Below are 24,578 nucleotides of genomic sequence, written 5' to 3'. Positions count from 1 at the left end.
GACAGGTGATTTGATGCTCCTCTTTGTAGCACTGGTAGTTGCTCCTCCGGGATCAGCCAGACCTGATCCCCATCCATTTTGCTCTATGATTGCCCCACTTTTCCTTGGCCAAGAGGTTGCCCAATATTCCTGTCTCCCAGAGATGGCAGGTTGTGCTGGTTTCTCTGTACATGAACAAGAGTCAAATCTCCAAGTGCACCAGGATAACAGGTTGGCAATCTTCATGCCCGGCTTCACCAAACTTCTCACAGGGTCAAAGTTTGTCCACAATTTTCTTTCAGTCAGCTAAATCAGTGAGTTTGATTTGTGATCAGAATGACTTGTGAGTATAAGTGCCCATTTGTGCTTCTCATCCTTTGGATCATCTGTTGAAGTGTGATCTCTGTTGTGTATAGGATATCGCAGCAATTAGATTAAATGAAGCAACATCCCACAATGACAGTGCATAGAGGGCTAGTTAATGAGTTTTTCATAGCTGAGGGACAAATGGATACCAGATGAATTTCTTACTTTTCACTGCATAATACACTAGACAGACAAGCGTCTGGTTACATTAGCCCATATTGCAAGGTTTTGCCAGTTACTCACTCATCCATTCATTAATGGCTGTAAGGTTTAGGGTCCCTGGAGTCATGAACCTGTTAGCTGAATGCTGCTAAACCTTTTCAGCAGCCCCCCAGCAGCCCAGCTCCCCACAGGGTTCAATAGCAGAGTAAAAGCTTGCTGAGATCCCATGGCGCTTACATTATGGAATCTGCTCACCTATTGAAACTCAGCATGACTGCAAAGTAAGGAAGGGAAGAAAAAAGTAAGTAAGCAAGTTGCATAACTTATATGCTTTAATTACTTTATGTGTTTAAAGTATTATTTAAAATAATGCGTACTGTTTTGTGACAAATTATTTATTTCAATAATTGTAAAACTGATTTTGAATGTTGAGGATTGGAACTCTCAACAAAAGCCAGAGTTAAAGGAGTCAAAGAATTGTGGAAAGGTACAGCCTGAAAACAGGCCCTTCAGCCCATTGAGTCCATGCTGACCCCACCCTTTTATTCTAATTCTTTAGTAATCCCGTTTTTATTCTCTGCAAATTTTCTTCAGTTTCCTTCAGATTCTCTCACCTACTGTATATATTAGGGCAATTTACAGTAGCTAATTAATGTACAGAACCATGACCTTTGAATGTGGGAGGAAACCAAAGCACCTGGAAGAAATCCATGTGTTCACGGGGAGAATGTGCAAACTTCACACCCAAACAGCACCCAAGATCAGGATTGAAACTGGTTCTCTAGCATGTCAGTCAGTGGACTTACTAGTTGTACTAAAAATGCAAACAACAGGAATACTGCAGATACTGGAAATTCAAGCAACACACATCAAAGTTGCTGGTGAACGCAGCAGGCCAGGCAGCATCTCTAGGAAGAGGTACAGTTGACGGTTCAGGCCGAGACCCTTCGTCAGGACTAACAGATCTCTTACTACCTCTTCCTTCAGTTAGTCCTGACAAAGGGTCTTGACCTGAAACATCGACTGTACCTCTTCCTAGAGATGCTGCCTGGCCTGCTGCGTTCACCAGCAACTTTGATGTGTGTTGCTTACTGGTTGTACTACTGTGTTTGTCAAATATTTCCTGGACAGGCCTGCCCAAATCCATCAGTTATGTTGCTAGAGGTTCTGTCATCATTGTTGGCTTGCTGCCAGATCACGGGCAATCCTGGCCAGCAAAATCCATCTTCAGGGCACAGAATATGAATCTGAAGCTTTTAGAAATGTGCTTGGTGAGTGCACCCAATTTACCCTTGAGCAATTGGTTCTCGTCCCTTCCTCCTTCACTGGAGCTCACTCACCTTATGGACATTTCCAATATTTTCTGCTTTTTTCTGAAGTTGGATTTGGAATAATGATCTCACTGCAGAGCATTTTGTAAACTTCACTGAAGCAACACTGGGAAATGATGCAAGGTAGCGTGGACAATGGAATTAATTTTTGTATTTGTTTTTCAGCTTTCCCAAGGGTTTACCTGAAAGCTGAGCCCCTGCCTGCCCCTAACGCTAGAGTACAGCTCAACTGCACATCAGTGGAGTTCTACCCGGGCAACATTCAAGTGTCCTGGTTTAGAGATGGACAGTTGATCACCAACGGGACAGAGGATGGGCCCCTCTATTCTAATAGCGACGGCTCGTTCTCCATGGCAAGCTTCCTGAATCTGTCTGTATCTGACTGGAGTGATGGTGGGAATTATTCCTGTCAGGTGAACCACTCAAGGCTCTCTAAACCTATTGTCCAATACATTTCTGTCCAACTTGGAGGTAAGAATAACGTTGTATTGTTACTATTGAATACACCAGGGAGGTGCAAATGACAATAAACTCAACTTTGATTTAGATTGAAAACAGTTGTGACTAGCAAAAAATATTTCGGCAAGCAGCTTCTATCCAGTAGATGGAAATGTATCACTCTCTCGCCCACTCTGCTGCTATTTCAGGACAGGCCCCCCTCCCCCGTATGATTTGAACTGCCTCTTGGATCTCGCTAGAGGATTGTTTTTCAATCCACATGGTCAATATCCCGTCCATTTTCCATGAGCACCAAGTCACTGTTGTTTGATGCAGACAGGAACAAGCATTTCTTTTTTTCTCTCTATGCCCACGAATATTTATTTTCATTCATTCATTTCAATTTGCAATTGCATCTATTCCTGTGTTTTATCCCTTATTTCTTCTCATTCGGTGACCAAAATGTCAGGTAGATCTCCCCTCTGTGCTTTAAGCACGATCCCTGCACCATCCCCAGCGTTCCACTGACACCATTTACAGTGTAAATGCAAGTGGCAGTTTTAATGTTGAGCCAGAAGACGCTACGGACATTGAAAGCACTTGCTTGAAAGAGCAAGAGATTCTCTTGCACATCCGATTGTGTATTCCAGCATCTCACTGCTCAGGATGCATTCCCAAGAACATGGATAGAATCATCACTCTAACCTTCATTGACGAGTCCCCACCAGTTGGGTGCGGAGAGCCCGCCTGTGAGTACTGCTGCTGGCAGGCTGGGGAGACTGGTGCATCTGATCAGACTGAGATCTGGGGGTGCAGGACTGCACCCTGGCCGGCAGAGTAGGTACAGGCCAACGCTATGGGAACGGGCAGTACCTGATCATGTGTTCCCAGAACCTACAGTGTCTGTCATCACTGGTTAGGTGTGACAGATGCTGCCGTCTCCCTCTTTGTTTGGCCGTCTAGCTCCCCCCAGCACAGAGTAACGGGAGAGAGCAGCTTCCCAGAAACCCATTGCACTACTGAGAGAAATGGCAGTAGGACGTGAACCGTATCCGATTGATTGCGAGAATGTGGCGAGTGCGCATGCGGCCAATTGATCCTGCACGAATTGATTGAGCCTCCTCTTCGCGGTGGGCTCGCTCTTTTTCCCGCGACCTTTGGAGTGAGCATGTTTTTTTTGGTCTCGAGTCATTGCCCAGCTTGTACCATGGCTCATACTGTTCCGTTGCCGTTCTGGATCCACGCATTTGTAAGGGGATCCAGGTGGCCTGTGTCAATGTAAAGAACAGGGATTCCCAGTAACGCTCACACTCACTGTGCCGGCGGACGCAAGGTTTACCTCCCCTGTCTGAGAAGCCACTCGGCTTGGGCTCAAGGCGCCCCTTCCCGCGCAGCATCGCCGCACAGAGCCGCGGGGCTGTCCGCGTATGGCTGGAGTCTGCGCCGGCTTCCCGGCACAACAGCCTGCAGCCTGAGAGTACCCTGAGTGTTCAGACTGGAGAACACAGAGGGACTGTGAAGCAGCACTCTCTTTGATCGTACTTAGTAGGATGGCAGTGTATTTTAACTCAAACCCCATGAAAGTTCAACAGTTGCAAAAAAAATAACGGTAACTAGAAGCTTTACTGATTAAATAAAACAAAGCTTAATTGTATTCAGAATCTCTGCCGCCAGATATATCATCACCATCATCATCAAGTGCCGTGCCCGCCCCATTTGAGCTTTGACTGCCATGGCCCACACACTCCCGTTTTGTGTCAAGTGGATCAATTCATTGGTATTCGTTTCCAGTTCTCTGGCTGCTGTCTCCATCATCATCTGTCTTTGCCTTCCTTTTGCTTTCTTCCCTTCAATCGTTCCCATAATTACCATGCGTTCTAACTCCGCTTCCCTAATCACATGTCCAATGAAGTTACGTTGCTGTTTCATGATCTCATACATTATTTCCCTTTTGTGCTTGCTCTGTTCATGACATCCTCGTTAGATATTCATTTCATCCATGATATTCTTTACACCCTCCTCAAAAACCACATCTCTGCCCCTTCAATTTGTTTCCTCATGTTACTAGATATTGTCCAACATTTTGATCCATATAACATAACTGGATTAATGTAACATTTCAGTACACTGAGGCAGGTTGTCATGCCTAGTTTAGTGTTGGTCGGTATACTCTTCATTCTCATAAAGGTGCCTTTTGCCATCCCTATTCTTCTTTTGATGTCCATGTCGCATCTGCCATCTGATCACCCAGCTTCCGAAGTAGCAAAAGTTCTTTACTTGTTTTATGTCTTCCCCGTTTATTTTCAGCCTGCAGATGGGATTCTTCTTTTTGGATATCACCATACATTGTCTTTTTGCAATTGATAGATAGACCCATTTTTGCACTTTCTTCAACAACTATATCAATTAAGTTTTGTAGTTCTTCCTCTGTACTTGCAATTCACACAGTGTCATCCACATATCTGAAATTATTGATGTTTTCACCGCCAACTTTGATTCCCAAGATGTCTCCTATTTTTTGTAATATTGTTTCACTGTACACATTAAATAAATCAGGGGAGAAAACACACCCTTGTCTAACGCCTTTCTTGATTTTTGTGAACTGACACACTTCTCCATCTATTCTTACAGCAACAGTTTGTTCGCAGTACAGACTTCTGATTAGGTGGAGGTCTTTCGAATCTAGATCTAGAGTTTCCTGTAATTTTTCAAATAACTTATTATGCTTCACTTTATCAAATGCTTTTGTGTAGTTGATAAAACAAGCAAATCTTTTTGCACTTGAATAGCTCGTTCTGATAGTATCCTTAACATCAATATTGCGTTTCTTGTACCTTTGTCTTTCACAAAACCACATTGTTCTTTACCTATTTCAGCTTGCATCTTACTTTTAGTTCTTGTCATCAAAATTCTTAGAAGTGTCTTGGTGATACGATTCATTAAACTTATGGTCCTATGTAATTCACATTCTATTGCTCCAGGTTTCTTAGGAAGAGTGATAAATACTGATATTATAGATATATATATAAAAACCAAAAATCGTTCAGTTAAAGCTATGTGCAGATAATGGAACAATGTTTTTATCAATGTCTGCTGATCGGTGGATAATCATCTAAAGCCTTATCAATAACTTTACAGATAATGAGAATATTACATGCGCAATAAAAACAAGAGTTGCTGTCTTAGCTGTGGCAACGTTGATTGTGATAACAGGACTTACTCTGTACTTCAAAACAAAAAGTATGTACTCTCAATTAATTTAAATTGGAAATTTGTTTTATTATTGACACATGTACCCGGATACCGTGATTAACTTGCCCTGCATTCTGGTCATACAGATCAATTCATTATAACAGAGCATTGAGGTACTGCATAGTATTGGGTAAAACAATAACAGAGTGCAGGATAAAGTGTTACAGTTGCAGAAAAAGAGCAGGGAGATAGGCAATGAAGTGCTGGGTCGTAAGGTATTGTGAGGGCAAGAGGCTATCATATGGAAGCTGTCCTTAAGCTTGTGGTAGGTGTGTTCAGGCTTGCGTGCCTTATGGGACTGGGGAGAGAGAATGTCTGGGGTTGGTTGGGTGTTTGATTATGTTGGCTGCTTTACTGAGGCAGCAAGAAGTGTAGACAGAGTTCAGATATATCAGTTGTGTTTTTTTTTATATTTTGGAAGTGTTGGCTGTTTAAGGGAAGATATTTGTTTAAGTTTCAAAGGAAATAAGGTTCTCCCAGCACCTTAAATTCAACAGCTGACTCAATAGGATTGATGTAATGAAGCTGCGTGAGGTGAATACTACAAGGCCATATTCTCCAACACTAATAAACTTAACATGCTGAATAACACTTTTAAAACTGAACTGGAAAAACAGTTGTGATCAAATACAAGGTATAAATGATAACTCATAGAATGGATACATTTGGTGGTTGAGTTTTATTGCAGTGGGAAACTGAGTCAACTAGGAAAAGCCTATGAAAATTTTTACCAGACAGAGCACACTGCCCACATCATTCCCATGTCTGTCCCCGACAGGTCCCCGCAGTATGAGCCATGATTTTCCTCATCTAAAACCCATGTCATCTGCGCCTATGTTAAGAAATGTGGGTTGAAGAAAAAAGTTATGTTGATTTATATACCTTTTACACACAAGTTCTGAGCAAGAACTTTATTCTGTATCTCAAATACTTGGGTTGTTATTTTTTGAATTCTGTGAAGGAGAATTTTGTTACCCGAAAGGCTGTAATGCAGGGGTCACCTGAATTCCCACAGGCTCCAGAGACCCAGGCTCATTGCTGGCCTCTCAGCTCCAGTTTCCTCCCACATCTGGTAGGTAGAATTCCCCTGAACTTGGGTAGAGTTCTTCCTGATAGGTAGAATTCCCCTGAGTTTATGTCAGTGGTCAAAGAACCAAAAGGCAATTGAAGGGTATGCAAGAGTTAAATAAAGCATACACAGCTACTTTAAAAAATTATAAATGTTATTTAAAAATATGTTGGTGAGAAACCCTGCAAAACTTACTCTAAAAAGTGGCAGGTTATAAGTAAAATGAGAAAAGTTGCCTGTATTAAATGAAAACAGTAAAAGCACTGGGCACAATTAGCATTTAAAAGAAAAGTATTTAAGTGATTGTTTGGTACTTACTGGATTTGATAGCTAATTGTTAAATGATTGAATTGAGGTTCATGAGGCCTCCATCAGTCAGAGCCTACCATGGATATTGCTTCCTCGCTGTCTGGATACGCAAGCCAGGGCAGTATGATATGGAGAGCAAGCTGTTGCCCATGTAGCAAGCACACCCCCCCCCCCCCCCCTCTGCCGGACCCAAAGGAACGGCAGGGACCGATACAGTTTGGCACCAGCAGCATTGCGAGAGTTGCCAGTCAACATTGAACTTAATGTAGGACTGCCTTAGGGACTCCAGCTCTGGATTTTTCCCTTGGGGTTTACTCCCGAAGCCTTCCCCATGAGTGGCAGCAGAGGTTTGAGTGAGATCAGTTTTCCTTCTAGATGAGATGCCAACCACGGCTGACGAGCCCCATCTGCCCAAAGTGAATGTGGGGCTACTGATTGATTTAAAATAATCAAAATTAAATTATTTATGTGTTTCCTTAAGTCCATCTAGAATTTCAGTTTTAGCACATTATGTGCTAATTGTTTCTTTCTTTTTTCTAGACTTAACGATGAATTTGAACTCTGCCAAGTGTTCAAGCATCAACTGTAACATTCATTAGTTCAACAAGCATGGGAAACTTGACCTTGGGGTCCACAAGTGCCTAATTCAAAGGTTACAAATTTGAATTTCCTATTTAAAATAAGAATAATTTACAGTACCTTTTGAAGTGTATGATTTTCCATATTTCTTTGAGAAATCTTTCTATCGATGAAGAGATTGTTCATGATCAAAAGATGAAATTTCACATACAAGTTCTTTTGAATAGCTATTGTATTCAGATTATTATTCATTCTTGTAACTCACCACGAGCTGTTCTTTGTGTTTGAGAAGTAATGACCTAAAGCTTCAATACCTTGGTTCCTTGGTCCCAAATTTATTTAACTAACAAAACTTCAATTGTCTCAGTGCCATAGTGTGATTTGATTTCCCATTTGGATTTGTAGTCCAGGACTCTTTTGCATCAGTCTTCACTGTGATAGACACTAGCAGTATGGTGGGAGTTCCAGGTGTCAGGGGGCATGAAGTGTGTGAAGTTTCCATAACTAGAGAGAAGGCTCTTTGGAAACGGAAAGGTCTGAAGGAAGATAAGTCACCTGGACCAGATGGTGTACACTCCAGAGTTCTGAAAGAGGTAGCTGAAGAGATTGTGGAGGCAAGAATCACTAGATTCTGGAATAGTTCCCTAAGACTAGAAAATTGCAAATGTCAAGAAGGGAGAGAGGCAGAAGAAAGGAAATGATAGGCCAGTTAGTCTGACCTCAGTTGCTGGGAAGATGTTGAAGTTGATTATTAAGGATGAGTTCTTGGGGTATTTGGAGGTACGTGATAACATAGGTCATATTCAGCATGGGAAAATCTTCTGGAATTCTTTGAAGAAATAACAAGCAGGATAGACAGGGGAGAATCAGTTGAAGTTGTGTACTTGGATTTTCAGAAGGCCTTTGACAAGATGCCACACGAGGCTGCTTAACAAGCTATGAGCCTATGGTATTATAGGAAAGATTCTAGCATGGATAAAGCAGTGGCTGATTGGCAGTAGGCAAAGGGTGGGAATAAAGGGAGCCTATTCTGACTGGCTGCCTGTGACTTGTGCTGTTCCATGGGGTCCGTGTTGGGATTGATTCTTTTCACATTATATGTAAATGATTTGGATCATGGAATTGATGTCTTTGTTGCAAAGTTTGCAGACAATTATGAAGACAGGTGGTTTGAGGAAGTAGCAAGGCTAGAGCAGGACTTAGACAGATTAGGAGAATGGGTAAAGAATGGGTGAGATGGAATGCAGTGTTAGGAAGTGTATGGTTGTGCACTTTTGTGGAAGAAATTAAAGGATTGACTATTTTCAAAATGGAGAAAAAAATACAAAAATCTGAGGTGCAGGATTCCCCAAAGGTTAATTTGCACATTGAGTCTGTGGTGAGGAAGGTGAATGCAATATTAGCATTCATTTTAAGAGGACTAGAATGTTGAGACTTTATAAAGCACTGGTGAAGCCTCACTTGGAGTGTTGTGAGTAGCCCCTCACCTTAGAAAGGATGTGCTGAAACTGGAGACAGTTACAAGGAGGTTCTCAAAAACGATTCCAGGATTGAATGGCTTGTCATATAAAGAGTATTTGATGGATCCGGGCTTGTACTCAGTAGAATTACGAAGAATGAGGGGTGACCTCATTGAAACCTATCGAATGGTGAAAGGCCTTGATAGAGTGGCTGTGGAGAGGATGTTTCCTATAGTGGGAGAGTTTAAGAATAGAGGGGGCGATCTTTCAGAACGGAGATGAGGAGGAATTTCTTTAGCTAGACAGTGGTGAATCTGTGGAATTCTTTGCCACAGGCAGCTGTAGAGGCCAAGCCTTTATGTGTATTTAAGGCTGAGGTTGATAGATTCATGATTGGTCAGGGCATGAAGGGATATGGGGAGAAGACAGGGGACTGGGGCTTGGAGGAAAATTGGATCAGCTGTGATGAAATGGCAGAAGAGACGCAATGCGCCAAATAGCCTAATTCTGCTCCTAAATTTTATGGCCTTATGGACTCAGAATATTAGTTCAAAAATTTGCCATAATGCTACTGATCTATCCATTTGATACAAAAGAGCTGTACAAATGATCTACATCGTGCTTAGAGAAGCACCTTTCTATCCTACACTGAATCAGGTTTAATAGCACTGGCATTTGTCATGAAATTTGTTACCTTTTTGACAGTAGTACAATGCAATACATAATAATAGAGAAAAAACTGTATATACGTAATAAATAGCTAAATTAAATTAGTGCAAAATAAAAATATAAAAGAGTAGAGAGCACTGTATCTGCAGTGCATCTTTGATTGGGCATGAACTTAGAAATGTTGAATATTAATGGATCATTTAAATATAGGACCTTTACAAAATCAACTCGCATAGCAAAATCTGAGGTAACTCAGCCTAATTCTTGCCGCAGTCCAAATTATAGCACCCAATGTGGATGCGTCCTTACTGATCAACTCAAATGTAGGCTTTGAAGTACAACTGATCACCATGAAAGCTACTGCTTGGCTTAGAATGCAAATGTTAAATAAAAAGTACGATTAATAATGTTACAGTGTTTATTGACTTTGTGTACAAAAAACAGCTTTTGCTTGGATTGTTAAAGTATTAATAATCAATTAACTGATTTCAATGTCATCCCACAATGTATTAAGATTAAAACTCATTGACTTTACTGAGGTCTAAAGTATTTATGGAGTCATATACCTTCTGATATTCAAAAAACTGAGACTAGTTTGTGTGTGTGTGTGTGTGTGCGCGCGCGCATGCGCGCATGTGTGTTTGCCTGAAATCTGAATTAAAATGGAGAATATTGCAAACACTCAGTTCTTTTGGCATAATCCAGTGAAAATGAAACAGTTTCACTGTTGAAATTGTTTTGGCAGAACTGCGAGACAGAGGAGACAAGTTAGTTTTAAGTTGCAGAGAGGGCCAGGGAGGAATGGACAAGACAAAGGAGATAACTCTGATGGGCCGAGACCCAGGTTGTTGATGTGATTCTACTATTTATAGAGTTGTCTGGTTAAAAAGATGAGAGTAATTAAAGAGAGAGTGAAAAGGGAAAGCTGAAGGATGCAAACCTACAATTCAGACCTGACACGTGGAGAACTTTCTTCAGAACTGACCTGCTTTGACAAGGAAAGCAAGTTACTATGACTTGTTGATTTCCAGAAAAGTATCTTGAAATCTGCAATGTGTTGAGGAGAGGAGATGCTCTTTATGAAGCTAACGACAGGCAGCGTTGCAACTGTGCAGGAAGTCACAGGTAACTAACCTTTTGCCAGAAGCATCATCGGCCCTCAGATGTTCTAGTGGCTGTTAAAATTCAGACTTTTACCTTCAAATATGGAAGTCGAAGAGTCACAAAAGATCTGTTGCTAGGCTTCAGGTGGAGGTTGGGCTGGGATTCCTGGCATTATGCTGGGCAAATCATCATTCAGATCCTGCATCTCTGTTGATTTCAGTTGCTATGTTTAAAAGGCATTTAAGTAAGTACTTGAATAGGCAAGGCAGAAGACTGAGGCATAGTGTAAATTGGGACTGGTATTTTTGTACAAAAAGGTCAGCTTGGACACGTTGGGTTGAAGGGCCCATTTCTGTCCTGTACATCTCTGTGATTTGATTAGGAAAGGGGAGGTAAGTTACTTAGTGAAAAAAAAAATTTGCTTTTTTAAAATGTATTAGTATTTTAATTAAGTATTTTGAAATTCTTTTCAATTTTACTGTTTCTATTTGTCCATCAATGTCAGAAACATACAAAATCAGATATGACAGGTTTTGGGACAGTAGTGCCAACTTCATCTTCCATAAGGGCATTTCAAGTGTGGCATGTCTTTCATGCCATTGTGTTGGTCTCCAACTCAGGCCCACATTTAAGTGCAGGAATTACCTGAACCAACCTGAGGAGCAATTGATTCAAGTAAGATGGTTACATTTGAGATTGAGGGAGAACAAATCTGAGACCTGAGGTGGCCTGCTGAGACCTCAGGTAGTCTGGATGCACAACCACTCCTCCTTCCCCATCACCCTCAACACGGGTGTCCCCCTCCAGGACTGTGTGCTGATCCCACTGCTCACACAACAGCATGGCCAAACAACTGAGCAAACACATCACTGGGTTTGCTGATGACACAACAGAGGTGGGGTTCATCACCACCAACGATGAGGCAGCCTACATAGAGTAGGTGGCAGAGCTTGAGGTCTATTGCCACATAAATAACCTTGTTGTCAATGTCGACAAGGCAAAAGCGATGGTCGTTATCTTCAGGAGAACTCATACCATCCACACACCCTTTGAAACTGCAAGCAAGTTCAATTCCTAGGTGGGTACATCACACTAAACCTCTCCTGGCCCCAGAACAAATCCTACAGAGTCAAGAAAGCTCATCAACGCCTCTACTTTCTGAACAGGCAGAAGAAAGCTGGAGTTTGCACATCCATACTCTCACCATTCTACAAATGTGCAGCAAAGAGCAACTCGACAAGCTACACTTCTGCTTGGTATGGAAACGGCACTGCGGTGGAGAGGAAGACTTTACAATGGGTAGTCAAGACTACCCAACCCATCATTGGCTCCAGCCCACTTGGCATCAAGGACAGACTGTATAGCGTATACAGAAAGGTGTTGGAAAAGGGTCAGTAAAATCATGAAGAATCCCACACACTCTGTGCATGGTCTGTTTGTCCCTCTCCCTTCAGGGAGCAGGCTATATCACATCCACACCAGGATAACCAGACTCGAAAAGTTACTTTCCCCAAGCAGCGAGGCTGATCAACACCCCCACCATTACTTCATTATTTCCTGTCAGTCACCTTATGTACAGCTTGGCACCACCTTATGGACACAAAATCAATCTATGTATATAAGCTACGGTATTTATTTGTTTGTTTTTAAAAATTATTATTGCATCCTTTCAAGTTATTTTTTGCTGCATCCACTTGCATTAGAGCCCTGCCAATTCGCAATTTTTGTTGCATAGCATAAAAAGACTGGAAGAACTCAGCAGGACAGGCAACATCTTCAAAGGGAAATGGCCAGTCAATGTTTTGAGTTGATCTGGTCCAGACACCAGTTGTCCAGAAACAAATTGCAACTGTGCATTTGTAGTTGCAATTTGTTTCTTGCTGTAGATTTTTAGCAGCCTATTTTGTCCCCTCTTTGTAGTGCAGTTTATTTGGTGAATACGGTTGTTAAACGCAGCACAGTTCACTGAGCTTTTCTATTTTATCTAAAAATAACCTGCAGATGCATTGGTGTGGATAATTTCACTCACCACAACTCTAGAACTCATTCTATGACCTACAGATGTACTTCCAAGGAGAGTTTACAATTAATGTTCTCAATATTTGTTATTTGTAGTCTGTCTTCCTTTGCACATCGGTTGCTCACAGTCTTAGCATTTAAGAAAAACTATCTATTCTATTCCTTTATTTTTCCTGTAAATGCCAGCAAGAAAATGATTCTCAGGTAACATATTACTTTGATAATTAATTTACTTTGAATTTTGATGCTAAAAATCTGAAACAAAAAAGAAAATGTGAGCTTATCCAGCATTTTTGTTTCTGGGTCACATTTCATGTGACCATGCTACTGTTCAGTTACTGTTTTGGAAGTTGTATTTTTTATGTTCAATTATACTTGTACTTCATTGTGCAAGTTAAAGAGACTCATCTTTATCTCAAAATCATCAGCCAAACATCTTGTGAAATGATCAGTGAGGTTTCTAATTCAATAAACATGTTTTAACTAAAGTTCACAATTACATATTCTTTCAGCAAAATGTAAATGCTGGGGATGTTTGTCTAGGATAGAATCTGTGTGTCCAGAATCTTGTCTTTCTAGTTGACCTTAAATATGCTGTGCACCCAGGACATGTGGAAATAGCAAAGTTGTCTAGATGTTGTATCCTGTCTGCATCTCATAAGGAGAGTGGGTATGATAACAGCATCATACACCTCAGATGATTCCTCTTTGTTTCCCCATTTCCTAATTTTCTAAAAGCAGAGCCTATTTTTCCTATCCTCTTGTTGACTTTGATCTTGGGAGGATGCAGCTAAGGTATGTGAACTTGACCTTCTTCAACCATTATAACTTTGAAGAAGGTACCTTCTTCAACCATTATAGTCTTTCTGTTGAAGGCAAGTTTTTAATGCAGTTGGGAGGAACTTACAGGTTTTGGATTTGGTATCTATGAAAGGCCAGCAATATATTTCCAAATCAGGATGATGAGAGACTACTGGAGGGGAACCTGCAGTTATTAAGTTGCTGAACCTGAAGATCTTGTGCTTTTTTGGCAGTTAAAATATTGAAATGCATAAAATGTTTTGCAAAGCATAGGCTGCTGTGTTTTTTTTAAACCATCTTCTCAATTTAGCCCAGGGGTTCCTTACCTAGGGTCCATGGACCCCTTGCTTAATGATATTTGTTCATAGCATAAAAAAGTTTGTGAGCATGATTTACCCCAGTTTTAACAACTTTGCATCTGTACCCCTATTCCAGTATGCCTTATGGCATTGCTTCCCTTTCATATATATGAAACACTTAATTTTTTTAAAATATTAAATTTCATCTGCTGTATTTGCTCATTCTACCAGCACATTTATATCCTCACACAGTTCATTATTATTCTCTTCACAGTTCACTACTATTCCAAGTTTTGTGTCGTGCTGGTTTGGACATTGTACACACCAGTCCCAGTCAATTATATTAAGCCATGATCTGAGGTCTGCCCTTTGGGAATATACTGTACACAATTCTTCATCTAAAAAAAAACTATTCACAACAGCATGCAGATGGGAGGAAATCGCTTCATTGAATACCTTCACTCCATCTGCTGTAAAAGTCAGATTTCTCAGTGGCCAGCCATTCTAATTTCATTTTCCATTTGACACCAACATGTATATGCACGGCCTCCTCTACTGACGAGTTGAGGCTTAGACAGATTAGAGGAATACCACCTCAAATTCTGGAATGGTAGTCTCCAACCTGATGTCATAAACATCAATCTCTTTAACTTGCATTAACCATTCCATTCTGTCCCCATTTTCCCCTCATCCAACCAGTTCCCCTCTCTTTCCCCTTCCCTGCCTTCTCAATTTGCCTATCATCCACACATTCTTTCCATTGGTTACCTCTTCACTGCCTTCCCTTTATTCCATGGTCAAGTGACCTCTCCATCTTCTCAGCACCTTGTCACTTCCACTTATCACCCCCCAACTTCTTATATATTCCAATTCTCACCCCTCACTCACCTGGCAGCTCCACTCCTTCCCTCCACCTTTTATACTGGCCATCTCCCCTCTTTCTTTCCAGTCCTGATGGAGGGCCTCGACTTAAAACAATGACCGTTCATTTATGTCCAAGGACGCTGTCTGACTTGCAGAGTTCTTCCAGCTTTTTCTGTGTTGCCCCAGATTTCCATCATCTGCAATCGTGTGTCTCCTATTCACTACCAATCTGTTCCCTCTCAATACAACCTTACACCCATGTTGTTACTGCTCCTTTTGTTCTGTGGTTTTTCGATTTTGATGCTAAGCTAGTCAACTTATCAAATGCCTTTAGAAGGTCATCACGCACATCAATTGCATTTCTCCCATCATACCCATTAACCCACTAAAAAATTTTCCATTAAACACAAGTTGTCATTCTGAATTACCCTATCAATCTACATTATAATGTCCAAATCACTGCTAATCCTTTCTACATCAGAGGTTAAGCAGACCAAGTCTGGATTTATCCCTGTAACTTTTCTTGAACACTGATCCAATGGTTACGGTTTAAAGCTTGACCATACCAACAGGTGTTTGGAAGATTTTGGCTAATTTCTTTGCAACTTTCATTGTTATTTCCCTTAAAAAGTTTGGATACATCCCATCTGGATCAGGTGATTTATCCGCTGTAAGAATGACCAGTTTTTGTTACACCTCATGACCCTCTAGTCTTCACTGATCACTTCTCAATTCTAAATTTTCCAAAGCCGGGAGGATTTGTAGCAATGCTTGTAGTCAAGTTAATTTTTAAGACACGGGGCTCGACAATGTAACTTAATGCAATTTGATACAGTTATTAAATGAAAACACATATCTAAGGAGTTGGAACATTTATACATCCAGAATCAATTAGCTGAATTGAATGCATCATGTTCATTTACTTTCCTGTAAAACTAATTCAGTAGATTGAATAACTTTGGGATTGACTTTGGTTGTATATTAAGACAACTTTTTGCTATAAATAATAATCTTACTCAATTGTATAATACTGTACAATATGCTTTATTGCCTGCTTGGAAATAATGAGAATAACACTGCAGCAGCATACAGCATTATAACATAGTGAAAAGGAAAACTGTGTTTCAATCACAAAACTAAACAGACAGGCAATAAACAGTACGCAATATAAAATGATCATCTGTCAAATTATGCAACTTTTATATAATTAGTGGCTTTAAACTCTTAATTATCAGTAGTAAAATTTCTGAATTCAATTTCTACAGAGCATATTAGTAAGAAATATATAAGGGACTCTGCTCAAAGCAATACAAAGGAGCTATATACACAGGCACCTTCTGTAACAAGAACTAATTCTCATGTAATAGGGATCTCCTAACATCACCAAGAATTTTGCTTCATGTTTTTGAAATTATACATCACTGGCATTACTCTTTCAGGAACCTATAGCAGTCTCCCAGTTACCACAAGTATGTTTAAATGAATAGCTTAGAACCACAGTGCCTTGCAAGACTTAGCAACGACTTTCAGCCATACTATTAACCCTTTCAATTAATATTATGAACTGTGGTACTCCATTAAACGGTGCAGTTAAATGCTACGTCATCTACTTTGTTGCCTGCAACAAGAGTAAAAAAAAAGGCAAATAGTTCAGTATACTGAGGATCAACACCATCATCATAACTGCTCTGTGCATTTCTAATGTGTACCAAGCCTACAAGCAATTTTAAATGCCATCGTCTTAGGAACCACAGTTAGCCCCCTTCAAACATTGTGATTTTGTACTTGGATCAAATTACAGATGACAGTGGCGGTTAGCTGTTTTTCTTTTAAACATCGATGTATCTTGGTGCTTCAGAACTGATGGGAGGATTACTAGCCATTGAATGTCCTGCTCTTTGGGAGTCTACTGACAGAGACACAACATCCAAAGTGCCTGTTAAGTAAACTTATAGAGGAGGAACCAGCACTGAGCAGAGTGGTCAGGCTCAGACTGTGATCTTTGGGTCTGTATGAGTAATATTATTAAAGGAAATATCATGTTTTTAATGACCTTAGATGTTTTTATAAATGAAGGTATATATAAAGTGCCTTCAATGAATTTGATCAGTCCCTTCATGAGTTTTCAAACTGTAAATGGATTATTTGCCAACAAAACACTACCATAATGGCTCTATTGGTTTCATGATTGCAGTGACACATCCGAAACTCTGAACTTACATTTTACCAGTATAAATGATTTAAAGTATCTGGATCACCAAAGGCCTCCAAACACTGAAGGGAAGAATTGTTGATTGTGATCTGTCTATCTCAAAAAATTATGGCCTTTTCCTAATGCAGTGTTAATATCAAAATTATTGGTTCATTCAGTGACAGTGACCTAGCTTCCTCAAAGCTCACCAATGCATTCTTTCCACCTCTCAGGAGAAGGAATAGAAATTCACATCAAACTAACAGTTAAAAGAGAGTGGTCCAAATATTTCCAGGAACTTCTAAAAACCAGATGGTTGGCATTTCATTTGAAAGAATATTATAATAGCACTATTTAAACAAGCCCTCCAGACTAATTTTTAATTGGAATCAAAATTACTATGTGATCATTTTTGAAAGAGAATGAACAATTAAACTAAATTAAAGTTTTCTTGTGCTCCATAATTGATTTATTTCATCAACTCAAGGATAAAATGGACATTTTCTGTCTTTCAACAAGTGCCTTGAATGTGTAAAATTGAAACTGCAGACAATGCAATTCTGTGTGTGTAGTCTGCTCTTAATTTAGTTATTTATTTCAAATGGTCTGATATTAATTTTCTCAAGCATTAAACAAACATTGCTGTTAATAGCCTTGTTTAATTTAACCATTAGAAATTTTAATTTGAAGTTCAAAAACAATTGACAATTATTAGAAGTATGCCCAAACATTTCCCTGTTGGTCTGGAATGAGTGCGCAAGGTGTTGATCTTCATTTTAACTGTTTTAACTAAACCCTAATGGTTCGAATAGTGACAGAAATTAATGCTGGTCTTCAAAGTTAGTAAATATCATTCAGACTGTCTATGTATTTATAAATTTGCTTTTTATTCTAATGAAATATAATTCCTTTAATACTTTTTTGTGAATCAGAAAACATCCCTGCATTTTTGGTATTAAAATTAAAATGAACTGTACATTATTACATCATTCTACCCCTTTCCAAAAAAAAATTAAATATTTCAGCCTACTTGGTGAGCCATCATTTACAAATATACTACTGAAATCATTTTAATTGGCCAAAAACAAATATTTATAAATTATTAAATTGCATCATACATTTGGTCAATAGATTAGGTGCATTACAGCTTCCCGCCTCCCTTTTTAGGCCACACTCCATGCTTTTAATGGTACATTACACAATGTTTTATCATTGTATTCCTCTTGTTATTTGGGATTTCTACTGGACTAATTACTGTGGCCAAGGCTTCAACCTGACCAAATGGGTGTAATATAAAAGATGTTAGTTTGTAGACACAACTAGGTCAGTAGACTTATTTTCCTTTCAATATATATATATTTTAAAAAGTAAACATTTTCTTCATTCAACTTCAAACAATGTGTAAGAAATACTACTACAAATGAACCCTTTGGCTACATTGTTACTGCAGCAATTATAACTAAGACATAACAATATTAAAAAATTTAAATTTTGTAAAGCTGTCTTTGTTTTCAATTCCAATTTAAGAAAAACTTAAGTAATTTTAAGGCCAGAGAACTGTCTTCTAGACACTGCACATTTTCAGTTTCTTAAGCTATGCCTTACAATAGAAGGTAAAAAAGAAATTACATTATATTATCTGTTAAAGTTCTAATATTTAAAATAAACATCTACAATAAAGATGTGCATGTTATATCTGAATTACGAAATTCCATCCAGAAAGCATATTTTCACATCTACAATGAAATTAGATCAATATCCCAGGATTTCTTGTCTGAATGATTATTAGTTACTTGACAATAATAATCTGCTGCCATCTCCATTCTAATTCAGAGTAATCTTTAACAATAAATCTATTAATGCTCAGTTTAACAAATTATTATTCATTTTTACGACACAGGCTTTGAAAAATTGAGTGACTTATCAACTTGGTCTTCAACAAATTTAAATGAGCTAAATGTTTGTAATCAAAATTAGTCTTTTTTGTCTTTGTATGCAGGTAATAGAGTTATGCCTTTAAGACTGTTCGATTGCTTTCTACCTTTTCTACAGGAGAATGAACTCCAAATATACATACAATCCTACCCTTAACTGTCTCATTCATTGTACTCACAATAGAAAAAGTGATTGGTTATTGCATTTCTTAATACCAAAAGCTATTTAAAATATGCTACTATAAATTATGCATGTGATGCTTTGTAAATAAAACACTTAAATCAAGGATTAGATAAACCTTCTGTACATATCAGACTGAAATTGCCTGGACTATTCCCATGCAGATTAATGGAAATTCTTAGGTTGCTAAAACTAAAAGTGTAACTTGTAATACCATGTAGATTGGCAGATCATTACATCATTTTAGTTACACAAACAATTCCAGCAGGAGGAACAAATTAGAAGCCTTACATAACTATTATTGCAACTCACTTAAAAGAAATATAATCATAGGATGTTTTCTATGTAGAAATAATCTCTGAACTGATTTAATAACTAACCTTCAATGATTCAGCATTTTTAAAAATGATCAAAATAAAATTTGGTAATATGTAATCCCAATGTATAAATGTTCTATGAATTTTTCCAATAGTTATATCAAGTATCAAATCTTCAACAAACCAAATTCCCCAAGAAATATGTTTGTTTAAAGATGGTAATGAAGTTGAATGCATATCAGGGTTAATTGCCTGGTTGTTAAATTTCTACTGTGGGCCTTCCTACATTCACTCCCACAGAACGTATTTTTACAGGGTATCCATCAAACAACTTCTAAGGTTCTGGCATTGGAGCAGAAGCCTGGAGAGATTTCTGGCACAGACCCAAGTTTCACACGATGTGTCCATTCAAATATGCACAGTGGGCAAAATTTAAGTGTGCTAACGCTTCAGGAAAGGAAAGATTGAGCCACAAAGAAAAATTCAGCGATATCCATCCTACTGTCCACTTCTGCACAATGGTGGCAAGAACAGTACATTCACTCTGTAATAGCTCCTGCTATTTCCACTGCTTCTCCCATAACAATTTACTGTAGTGAAAACAGAAGCAGTATTATACAGATATGATTCATTAATTCTCCCTGTTATTTGCTTTGCTCAATCCATGAATAGTAAAGCTCTTTGTAAGCAAATGGGTACACTTCCAGAATAGGCACCAGGACAGCTGATAGGCATTCAATTACCTGGTTTAGGAACTCTCACTTCTCTACATTGGTGATCAAATTTTGCAGTCTTTTCACATGCTAAAAAAGTGATATCAAGTGCAATAAGCTATACTTCAAAATAGTCACACTCTCTTTCTATAATTCAAAGGAGGAGCTCACTATTAAACTCCATACCCACCTATCAATGTCATGGAAACGTCACTTAACAGTAAAACAAACAAAATTAATGCAAAAATACAATGAATTGTATTCTACTTGGTCAGGCATAAAAAGTAGACATTTTTATCATTATACTCAACTTTTGTGAAAAAGCATTGTAACATTTAAATACAGTTACTTTTGTGTACTTCTCCATTTTTAAATATTAGCTAGACTTTGGGCAGAAGCTGGTTTCTACAACAAGGAAAAGACGATATTTCTAATGACAAGCGAAGATGACAATTTCACAAAACTTTAACAAGATGTTATTTACAGCTAGAGTGAAAAGAGAAACAAAATATTGTATAAAGCTGCATACAATTGTATAAAGGATCATGTTACCAGGATGGAGTGTTCCAGCTACTTTATGCCTAATCATGGCCTGTACTCCGTGGCTGGAAAAATAAATGGCAAATTTCAAATTCCGCGCAAAGAAAAATCGGGATGTTTGTTTTACAGTTTCATATATTGTTGGTTGAGAAAAGTGCATCTATCTTCTGTGTCAGCAGTTAAGACCGAAGCCCAGAATACAGTAATACAGCCTTAGCTTTCTAAAATATATGTGGCTAGTTTGGTATTGCAATTCAATCAACAATTCTGATACATTAATTTCCCTGTTGATGATGTGCCAGTTCCAAAACTCATCCTAGGGATTGTGTCTTTGCAGCCAAAAATTCACTTTGGTAAAGGATTTGATGGATGATATTTGCAGATCCAGGTGAACCAGTTTCATGTATCTGGGCAATGTTTAGAACTTACTAATCATTTTTATGATCTTCCCAATGTATTCAAAGTTGAAATATGAACCATCAACTAACACAACATTTAAGTGGATCCTGCAGTTGGTTGTACATTTCCAATAAGAAAACAATACATGCTCTAGTAGCTGAAGTTTCTTTGAACAGTGAAGTATATATTTATTTCCCTTATCCGAGTCATACAAGTAGATGTATTCAGGTTTCTGTGCTTTGCATTCTGTACAGAATCAAATTCCCTCCCGATTCCTCCACCAGCTCCTATAATCACAGCTACTATTTTCCCCACGCATCCCCAGCCTCTCTTCTTCACTATGATTTCACTGCAGAACTAACATGGTGAGCTTACTTCTGGTTTCATTTGCTGCCCACATACTATTATGTTCAGTGGCACATGCTGTTGGAAGACATCATTGGTCATATATTTGGTACAAGTCCTCAGCAATAGTTTTATTTGTTCCTCATTGTTAGCAGATTATACCTGGGGTAAAGATACAATGTAGAACTGTCAGTATAATTAACAAAAACAGCACAAGAGTGCAAATTTAAATAAAAACAGAATCATGATGGCTTGTACCATTTAAGGCGTTACTGAAAGCTTTTTGTATCACTTTTAGAAGTCCTGAGAATGACCAACATTACCACAAATCTTCTTTGAGGCAAACACTTTAGATCTTCAAAGCACCTGTCTAGTTCACAAAGCCAAATCAAGTTCCTTTACTGAATTTGAAAAAGCACATTAACCTGACAATCAAGATTACTTTTGAATTTATAATAATTAATCTATTATTAAAATAACTGTTAAGTGTATCTTATTTTAGAACTCTGAAGTAATGGCACATACTCTGAAATAATGGCTCTTTGCTATTCTGTCACTCGTCTGATTCACTAATTCTACTCACCAATCTAAAATATAAATCTTGAAAGTTTAAATTTTAACTTTGCAAATGTAAATTGTAGGGCATATGATCATTTTGTCAAAAGATGTATAAAATTAGTACAAAGGCTCAATGAGCCCATGTTAACATCTCTGTTATAAGTGTCACACCAAATATAAGATTAATTCAGACCTAGTCCAGAAAAAAGTGTTTAATCAGTAGGAATGCTTTGGAAAAATTTGTTTCATTTTAACTGTACTATTTCATTGCAAATTCCAATAAAAATTTACTAAAATAACCAAGTTTCATTGCTGTGAACAGCATGTACTATTCCATTCTGTGGTGCTTATTAAATATTAAATGATCCTTGCGAATGTCCTGAAAATAAGACTACTGCTTGCACAGTATTAATCTATTTTCAGGATTACTGGTATCAAGATGTTGAACTAACAACCATAAAATACAACATAGCTTATAATTACATCTGTATTACTGTGACTTCACTGAACTGCATAAGAACTGTGTTTGAGACTGTAGAATAATACCCTTAAAATTTGAACAACTACTTTGAAATGTTCTTTGTAATTCCCAGTTGTTTTCCCATTCTGGTAACATGATCTTCAACTAATATAGGAATAAAATATTTTGCATTTAAACAAAGTAGTACAAAACATCAGTAATTCTAGCTGTTGGTCTGACAGAAGATGTTGATTTCTTTGTGCTGATATACTTCTGCAACCTGAAATAAAACCTGAATTTCTCTTCAGTAATTTGCTGAATTAGTAACCCTACAACCATCATAATAATCATTCACTGTAAAAAACACAGCAGTGCAACAGTTGGGACCTAAAAAGCTTACAGGATTTATGCCACTATTAGTGCCTAATTGCTTAAAAAAATAAGCAAATTATTTTACATATCTTGACAGTATATAGGAAAACAGTCATGTCCAGTAAACTGGCCCAGTGCAGGGTCAGTGAGGTTTAGCAATATAACGCGAAAACAATAGGTATGAAGTCATTATGGAAAAAAAAACTCAAGCAAAAACAGTGTGTAAAAAAAAATGTACCATCTGTTCAGAGGCAGATTCGCTTTTAAACTCAACTACAGAGTAAGAGATATTTTCAACTAAGTAGATGCTGTTGAAATAAAATTTCTTAATGTAATGAGCAAAATGTTAAGTATTTTTAATAATATATTTTCTTCCCACCATCATTTCAGTGATCAGGTAGAAGTTCATGATTACAGTTTTTCTAAAACTTAAATCATAATGTGCTTCTTTTTTAAAAATAGGGAAAACAAAGAGAACTTGACGATATCTAGTCACTAGCACAGTGCATCAGTGTTACTTGAGAAAAGCTAAAATTTGCAGCAAATCTGAGTAGCTCACACTCTAATCGCACAGCGTCCAACTGCAAGAGTTGCCAGTAGATTTCATGGCCTTTTGTTCTGTGTAACAGCAATTCTTTTATATAACCAAGTTGTCTTCAGATTGGGTGCAACAGCTGAGGAAATTAGCCCCATTCGTTTATATTCTGAGCTTATGGGACGTTATTCAGACTGTGCCTCCCTGTCCAGCCATGGAAAGGTGAGGTTCCCACAATGCAGTCAATATCAGGCCTTATGGATTCATCCCTCTGCATTGCAGATTTTGTTGGGATACAAATCAATCACAGATTATTGGTCTGCACAGGAGATAAGTACTGCCGTTTGCGCCATTTCCTTGGGCTGTCCATCGTGGTTCAGAGAAACTGAATGTTGGCCTCTGCAGATGAAAGATAAACTGAGAATCAGCACAACAGAAATAAATATTGATGGAGTGTTTTAATTAGTAGCATTCTAAGGCCAGATTTCCTTGGGACTCAATTTATTGCAATTTGATGAGCTTTCTGCATCTGGATCTATGTGTACATATGCAACGGTAGGTGTGTGAGTGAAGCTTTGATTAAACTATTAAGCTGATACCCCAATCTTGGGCCCTTGGTTCTTGGATTGCCTGCTCTGGTCTCCTAAAGGATCCCACTAACCAGAGAATCTCAAAGAGCCCTATTGGAAGGTGAAAGGCTGAACAGTAAATATTAAGTATGGACCCATTACTATGGAGGAAATATCATGTACCCATTGGATCAAACACTCCCAACTAGTACGAGTCTGTCGGAGGTGTTAGGTTAAGCAAATAACCAACAAAATTATCCTAAATGTAGACCTAAAAAATTACTGTGAAAAGCATTAATGGGCTGGATTGCGTGGGGAAATGCTACAAATCCAAACTTCTTGATACTTCTTCGACGGGCTCCAATATTGACTTCCATATAGAGTCCAGAGGCTGAGTGGGAAGCTACAGGAATTTCACACAACTTGAGTAAGTTCTTATACACTGATATCTTCCCCACTGAAATGAACAATGAGTAGCTGCAAAGAATTAAGGATTTTTATTCACCTTATCATTATATGCATCTTAACTTTTAAAACTGTAACATACTAAATATGCTAACAGCTTGCCTATAGGGAAAACCTTCACAAGCTTTCTTGCTGCTGCGTTAGAAGTGGCTCCCACGGAATGGCATTTATGGCTCAGGAGCTTTGCTATACTGTAATGTCTCAGATTCATTTCGCAAATTCTCAAATTTGCTTTGTTAGTCGATATTAATTTGAGTGCCTCACTGGCAACATCTTAATCTGGGTCATTATCACATTT

At 38.4% G+C, this 24,578-nt stretch overlaps 1 protein-coding gene and 1 gene segment (V, D, J or C); one reads left to right on the top strand and one right to left on the bottom strand.

The window, feature by feature from the left end:
* Window positions 1-10,100, top strand: part of LOC134347505 (immunoglobulin heavy constant gamma 2B-like) — a 50,502-nt gene extending 40,402 nt beyond the window's left edge. The window contains 3 exon segments of the C gene segment in view: window positions 2,004-2,309; window positions 5,415-5,516; window positions 7,447-10,100. Coding sequence covers window positions 2,004-2,309; window positions 5,415-5,516; window positions 7,447-7,505 — 467 coding nt within the window.
* A 5,643-nt stretch (window positions 10,101-15,743) lies between these two features.
* LOC134347937 (HMG box transcription factor BBX) overlaps window positions 15,744-24,578 on the bottom strand; it is a 165,677-nt gene continuing 156,842 nt past the window's right edge. For 8 of the 9 annotated variants that reach the window (XM_063050596.1, XM_063050595.1, XM_063050593.1 and 5 more), the window contains one exon: window positions 15,744-23,645. In XM_063050596.1, the coding sequence (XP_062906666.1) occupies window positions 23,558-23,645 (88 nt within the window). In that variant the 3' untranslated portion in view covers window positions 15,744-23,557. The remainder of the gene's footprint in view (window positions 23,646-24,578) is intronic. The other variant, XR_010018302.1, reaches the window with a different exon arrangement.

This window comes from Mobula hypostoma, chromosome 6 (genome assembly GCF_963921235.1).
Source record: "Mobula hypostoma chromosome 6, sMobHyp1.1, whole genome shotgun sequence".
Lineage (NCBI taxonomy): Eukaryota > Metazoa > Chordata > Chondrichthyes > Myliobatiformes > Myliobatidae > Mobula > Mobula hypostoma.
Note: the sequence above shows the minus strand (reverse complement) of the source record. Positions and strands in the feature narration are given on the sequence as shown.